The sequence below is a fragment of the Chaetura pelagica genome, unplaced genomic scaffold (assembly GCF_000747805.2).
Source record: "Chaetura pelagica isolate M959 unplaced genomic scaffold, ChaPel_1.0 scaffold962, whole genome shotgun sequence".
Classification (NCBI taxonomy): domain Eukaryota; kingdom Metazoa; phylum Chordata; class Aves; order Apodiformes; family Apodidae; genus Chaetura; species Chaetura pelagica.
In genome coordinates, this window is record NW_009952479.1 from 413,985 (window position 1) to 420,992 (window position 7,008).

Consider the following 7,008-nt stretch of genomic DNA (forward strand, 5'->3'; position numbering starts at 1 on the left):
CCCTGTGGGAGCTGCCTGCCTGTCCGGGTGTCACCGGCCCCCTCGGCCTCCCACCAAGGTACTGGTGCCCCTTCCCTGGAGCCCACGTGCCCCTGCCTGTGGCCGAGCCGGCCGCCTCCAGAGTGGGGACACGGGGGCTGGGCGTGGTGACCGTCCCTGCCATGCGGGGTGTCCTCGTCGCTGCTCCCGCCCCGCGGTCCTGGGCTGTCCCGGGACCTGTGAGCAGCGGGTCAGGCGAGGAAGGGGCCCATCAGTTACTCAGAGTCATAGTATTATATTTTAACAGTGCTAACTTGTCGAGTGATTCTTGCTCCCGTTTGTACGTGGTGTTATTGAAATGTATTGTTTGAGCTGAAAGCTGGTCGCTCCCCGGCCACGCTGATATATTTATTTGTAGGTATTTATATAATGAAATATAAAGCCTAGATTTATGGAGTCCCTAGATCACCTTATAAACTATATCAAACAAATATTTTCTGTTCTCCTTTTTAACCATTCAGCATTTGTTAGTCTCGTCCCCTTGCCCTCCTTATGACCTGCAGGACCATCCCTGGTATATATTTTTTGATACTGTACACGTGGTGTTTCTATGTGCAAAAAAAAAATCGTTATCTAAAGCTAAACAAGCTATTATAGAAATTGCTGCTATTAGAAATGTCTAAACTATAAGCTTCCAATTATTAATTGCTTGAATGTAAATATTAAATGGAGATGTTGAAAGTGCATTTGATGTTCTGCAGCTAGTGTAGATCTGATTGCAAAGCCCAGCTGCTGGGAGGTGGAGCTGCCAGCGGCGCTGCCTGGTCCGAGGGCTGTGTCACGGGGGAAGAAATGTATCATGCAATCATTGCAAAGGACTATAAACCTTTACAAAAACTACCAGGATTCAGCGTGCGTTTGTTACTGCAGAGGGGGGCACAGGGAGCAGCCCAGGCTGTGCCTGTGATGTCCCTAGGCAAGTGCTTGCAGGTTAAAATCAGCTCCCTGATGCAACTTGTGGACTATAGTTGTGGCTTTTCCCCAGAGGTGCACAGGAGTGTGTCCCCTGAGCCTGGGGGCACCCTGTGTCCTCCTGGTGCTGTCTGGGCAGGTAGCAAGGCCGTGACAGACAGTGGTTCTGTGTTCCCCTGTCCCTGCAGTGCCAAGGCCAGGCTGGGCATCTCCAAAGCAAAAGGGGTTGCATCAGGTCTGTGGAGGGAAACCTGGGATGCTTCTGGGAATGCAGGCAGGGAAGGTGGCTGCAGTGGATGGGCAGATGCACCCTGGCACTGCCACCCCAGCAGTGTTATCTGGGACAATGTAGGTTAGATGAGGGGTTGAACTTCTCCAGAAAGCAAGATGGTCCAAATTCCACCAGAAAAGCCTGCAGACATTTCTGAAGTAGATTAATAATTGCTGGAGTCCACAAAAACACAGTGCAGGGCTAATTCTTTACCAAATGGCTCACACAACAGTGGCAACCTAGTAGCGTGCCTGTGGAGCCCATCTGCACATGGCTGAGATGCTGCACTTGGTCCCTGCTCCTCCCAGGATCCCCCCAGGATGTTCCTAAGTGGAGTTGAGTGCTTACAAACTCTTTATCTTGTGCTTGCCAGACTGGCTCACTTGCCAGCCTTTCTCATCTTGGGCTGTCCTTGAAGTTTGTTTCTCTTCCAGAAGAGATCCTAGTTGAAATACTGTTGTTGATGGTCTGGGCAGGAGCATGTGAGAAGCAGAATTAATTTGTTTGGGTATTGGAGATTCTGCAGCTATTCTGGAGCTGCCTGAAGCCATGGGTGAGTTGCCCTCACGGTGTGAGGGGCCAAGGGGGGGCAGCACCCTCAGGGCCCAGCCCCCAGGTCCTGCTGTGGCACAGTGTGTGGCTGTGCTGTTCCCAGAGCAAAAATAAGCTCTGCTGTCCCATTTGGGCCACTTAGTCTTCCCAGGCCTAATTTTCTTTAAACAAATTCAAAAGTCAGCTTGGAAACTGTTCCTTTGTAAATCCTGAAGGTTATGTGGTGTCTGCAGAGGGATGGGGCAGCATCTGGCCAGGTGTTATCTGCTGGGACTTGCTCACAACAGGAACCACTGCAGGAGCTCTCTGAGTGTCAGTCTTGCTATAGATTTTCTTATGCCAGAGCCAGAGTACTTCTTTGAGTTAAATTAGAGGAAAAGCAACTGTTGAGTGTGTGGGTGCCATTTTCTCAGCTGCGACAGCAGTGGAGGCTTGTGTCCAATGGAACCATCTTGACTGTGAATGCCATTGTCACAGATGTTGGTTTTGGTCTGGTGTAGCTCAGGTCTGCTGCTCAGCATGCTTGTGTGGTGGTGGGAATGGCTTCTTAAGTTTACACCAGATAAATGGCTCCATCCCATCTATTTGGGTAAACTTGTTAGTGGGGGAAGGTCAGTACTGGCAGCTCAGTTCGTCTCTTGTTGCAGTTGGTGCTGCAGAGTTGATGGGAACTCCTGCAATATGTTTAGAGCCTGTGGTTCTCACTGGCCTGCGTGGGGACCCCAAAATCTGACCGTATGTGTGTGGAGAGCAAGCAGAAATAGGTGAACTGAGATTCAAATCAACACTTTGCCTGTTAGCTGTGCTGAATCTTAAGATGGTTTTAATCAAGTCTACGTGTGACCAGGGCTGTGTGGGTAACACGTGGAGGCAGCAGCAGCCCGGGGTGCTGGAGGGCAGGTGAGCCCCAGCCCACGCCAGGGGATGCCCAGGGATGGTTTGGTGGGAAGTGTTTTTCTGCTGTCCCAGGCTTCGCTGGCAGAGCAGACAATCAGAGATGATGCATTTCCCTTGATTAATTAGGCTAATGGTTATCTGAAAACAAAAATGGCAAGGAAGAGGAGACGCATGCTCAGAATGCAAAACGTGATTTCTGAAAGGGGAAGTGGTGCTCGGCAGGCAGCGGCAGGAGCCGGGAGCAGGGCTGGGCAGGCAGCGCGGGCAGGCTCTGCTGAAGGAGAACAACTTCAGCCACACAGAGGGAGATTAAACCAGCAGGGTTTCTCACAAACTGTGGGATGTGTCTTTTCAAGGTGGACTTGCAGGCTCCTGGCCAAAGCCTGAGCATCTCTGTTGTGAGCCAGGTCAGCAGCTTCCCTCTCCAGTCTGTGGGTGTGGGAGACTCCTGGCAATTCCTGTTTGCAGGTTTACACTGAGCTTAGGTCAGGAATGGTTTTAAAAATTGGATTGGTTGGTGTTGCCAGTTTTTAAGTAAACAATGTTCCTCCTCCTGTGTGGTTTCTGAGCTCCCTTTCCCTGTGCCCACCACTGCTGCATCAGCCCATAGAAGCACCCAAAATACTGTCTGTGCTGGCAGTAGCTGTGGTTTGTTTGAGGCACCATTTCCCGGAAACCACACAGCCAGATATTTCTTAGTTTAATAGTTTGATCATGTTTATCACGACTCCAGCAGCTTCCTGTGCAGGGAAAGGTGTGATAAGTAGTTACTGGTTTAAAAGATGCACGAGTCCCTTGCACTGTGCCAATTGGCTGGGAAGGATTAAGTGTTTAGGATGTGAACTACTTATTCATTTCGCTCTCTCTCAGTATGAAGTGCATCAAACCTAAATGCTTGTTACTGAGCAAATTAATGCAAAGCCCATTATGACTTCAGTGGTTATCAAAGTGATCCAGGACAAGGTGGAACATCACCACGCTCTGTTAGGAAGACTGGTGGGTGCTACATTTCACGTGTTTCCCAGGAATGTGTTAACCTCTGCTTGGTTTGGATTTATTCCAGACAAACATTTGCTGATTTAAAAGGAGAATTTCTGTTTGTATTTTAGCTCTTCAGAAAGGGTCTGGTGCGTCTGTCAATACATGGCAGTGCTGAAAGGAGGAACTGCAAATTTGTGCTGTAAAGCTGCTTTCAGGTTCTCCCCTCCCCGTCTGTGGTGGTACCAGTGTCTGCACCAGCACTGGGGTTACACACAGCTCGCTGAGCTGCATTGCCAGCGCTTGCTGTGGCCCCTGGGTGGCTTCAGCAGGCGTTGGTGCAGTCCCTGCTCCATGGGAGGTGACAGAAACACTGTCCCCAGGCGATGGCCACAGGGCAGCTGGCAGGATGTGCTCCGTGGCACTATAGAAGAGGTTACGTCTCTGGGGTGAGGATGCTGTTAAGAAGAAGGATGTTAAATAAACACACAACATGGAGCTGACATCTTTTAATCAGAGTAAGAAACAGCCTCATGGGGACCAGGAGACTTCTAGGTCCAGACTGGGAATGAGAAAGGAGCTCCTCCCCGCAGAAGGGCAGGAGGTGTGAGTGGCTGTATGCAGTGGGAAGTGGAGCATTTCCTAAGCAGCTGGAGCACTTGGTGCTTTTGCTCATCTGTGGGTGGGGGCAGCTCCTCCAGGCAGCCATTGCTTGTGTTTTGTGGGGTTTTTCCCTTATTTCTCCCGTTCTTGTCGCACTTCACTGTGTGCTGGCAGGAGCTGCCTGCACGACTTCGCTGAATGCGGTGGGCTCAGCAGCTCTGCCCCCTTGGAGAAGCCAGCAAAAAGGTAAAGCATTCCTGGTCCAGTTGGGAAGGGGTGAAAGCTGTTGTTCAGGCTGAATTTTTCCAGGCTCATCCCCTGGAGCACAGCAGGGACTGGACAGTTTGGCTTGTGCGTGTTGGCTGCTATAAACGACTTTAACTCAAACGGTGTCCAACGGGACTGGTCCGGCAGCAGAGCCTCCTGCCAAGGGGGTTTGCTGGGTTTTTGGTGGGGCTGGTGTCCCTCTGTCTGGGAGAGCAGCAGCAGGAGGATGAGGCTGAGGCACAGCTGGGTGAAAGGGGTGCAAAAGGACTTCCCCCAGTTCTGCCCCAGCCCCCAGCTCCTCACCTCCCCCATCTCAAGGGGCTGCCTCTGGTTCAAACAGTCAAAAATGCCTGGAGGTAGGAAATCCTCCGTCTCCTCCACAGATAAGATCATTTGGATTCAGCCCAAATTCATGTGAGATCTGTGTCGGGAGGAGACAACTGCAAGGACACTGCTCTGTTTACGTTTTCATCAGAGGAAGAAAAAGGCCCCACTGTGCTGGCACAGCCTGGAGCATCTCCAGGCACTTCCAGAGGGTCCCCTGCATGTGGAAAAGTTCCTGCCTGCACCCTGAGCTGGGGAGAAACCCATGAAAGGCAAAATGAAGGAGCTCACATGTGCACAAGGTGGCTGCCATCAGTGATACCAGACCCAGACACAGCTCTGCAGCATAGCCAGGCCTTGGGCAGGGCCAGTGTGGGGAGGAAGAGCAGCTATGGAAATGAGATGTTGGATAGAGAGGATGGGGGCTCAGCCCCTGGGCCCACTGTGCTTCCCAGCAGGGACCCCCAGATTGCTGTGGTGAATGACAGGGGAGGGGGACAGGGCTAGATGGCATAGGAGAGGGGCTGTGGTGACTGTAGTTGGGCACTGTGCAGCCATCTGGGGTGGGGGTGGTAAGGAAAGTGGGTCCTGGGGGTGTAGCTGCTGGTAGGAGCCATCTCTGGGGCTGTGCTGGCATGTGAGGCCTTGTGGACACTGAAGGGCTGTTAGTGCATGATGGACCTTTGGGCACAAACAGGAGAAAAACTGGGGTCTCTAGCAATGAAGGTTTGAGGCAGGGGGTGAAGGTGGCCAGGGCCTCCCTCCCTTGGGCTAGAACCTGCCAGTATCTCCAAGCACAGGGCAAGACCCCAGGCTCACCAGGGAGCAATTTGCCAGCACCTACTGAAGCCGTTTCTCAGAGGGAGCCGTCAGCTCAGCTGACACCTTGATGTAGTTTAAAGCAAACTGCAAACATGAAGATTTATTTTTACCAAACAAGCAGGCATATAAAACACGCTGTGCGATGCAGCACAGCCTGGCAGGAGGTTCCCTGGATCCCAGGAGTTGTGGCTTCAGCACATGGGGCCATGTGCTGTCCCTGGCTGACCCCAGGATCCCCATCAAGCACTGGGAACGTTTTGGAAGGGATGGCACTGGCACCAGTTGGGACCACAGGTACTGACCGAGCCAAGTGACTGAGGTTGAGCTCCACCAGTGCTACCGGCTCTCTGTCCCAGGGAAGAACTGGGAAGGGGGTACAGCCACACACCCGTTTTCCAGGTGGATTCAACATTGCCATGGCCCAAGTGTGGATGCAGCCTCAGTGAGATAGGTGTGCTCAGTCAGAACTGCTTGGATCAAGGTAAGAAAGGGAACAGACCAAACCTTTAGGAGGTCTTGCTGTTGTGCTGAAGAGGCCAGGGCAGAAAAGGGCTACAGATAAAGAAAATAAATTGAAAATACTTAGACTGCCTGTTTTTTGTATTTTATAATAATATTTGAGCTGATAGAAGCTTTAATATGTATTTAATGTTGGATAGAAAGACTTTGCTGAGCAAAATGTTCTTGTTGTGCCAATATGAGCCTCTGGGAAGCCACTGGATGCTCAATCTTCTTCTGCAGGGGGCATGAGTCTGGGATGGACAACACAAGGAGCGGTGGCATTTGGTCACAGCCATGGAATGAGCTGAACCCAGATCTTCCAGTGGGAGCAACGTACCCCTGCCCAGGGTTTGCTCCGTGGGGGGCCCTGGGTCACTCGGGTTTGCCCCTTTCCCCTCTCACTGACACCCAAGCACAGGAATAGGAAAATGGGAATGACTCAAACTCCAAAAGCTGCTCCTGGGGTGAAGCTGAAGATGGAAAACTGCTGACCACGAGGCCAGGGTGGAAATTCAGACTCAGCCTTTCCCTCCTGCCCGGTGGGAGCGGGATGATGCTCCGCGTGTGACACCGTGCGGGCACTGCCCTGCCAGCCCGAGGCAGGACCTGTTCCCAGCTGCTTTAGACGGTAAGAAAGTGGCCCCGGGCCTGGAGAGCGAGGAGCCGGGGGGCAGCGAGCGGAGCGACCGTCAGCGGGGCGGGGAGGGGGGTCTGCCGGCTAAAATGGCCACGCTCGGCTGCAGGCGTGGGCTCTGCCATGCGGCAAGGGTTAACCCCCCCAAACGGCATGCTGGGAAAGGGGGCGGCAAAATGCACCGGGGGGGCGGCGGGAGAGGCCGGGG

General features: G+C 52.6%; 2 protein-coding genes across 2 annotated transcripts in view; both read left to right on the plus strand.

Annotated features, from left to right (window-relative positions):
• CBX4 (chromobox homolog 4) overlaps positions 1 to 2,507 on the plus strand; it is an 8,857-nt gene extending 6,350 nt beyond the window's left edge. The window contains exon 3 of the mRNA XM_010008666.1: positions 2,422 to 2,507. Within this exon, the coding sequence (XP_010006968.1) occupies positions 2,422 to 2,507 (86 nt within the window). The remainder of the gene's footprint in view (positions 1 to 2,421) is intronic.
• Positions 2,508 to 2,591: 84 nt separating this feature from the next.
• CBX8 (chromobox homolog 8) overlaps positions 2,592 to 7,008 on the plus strand; it is a 17,669-nt gene continuing 13,252 nt past the window's right edge. Inside the window, exon 1 of the mRNA XM_010008667.1 lies at positions 2,592 to 2,674. Coding sequence (XP_010006969.1) covers positions 2,592 to 2,674 — 83 coding nt within the window. The remainder of the gene's footprint in view (positions 2,675 to 7,008) is intronic.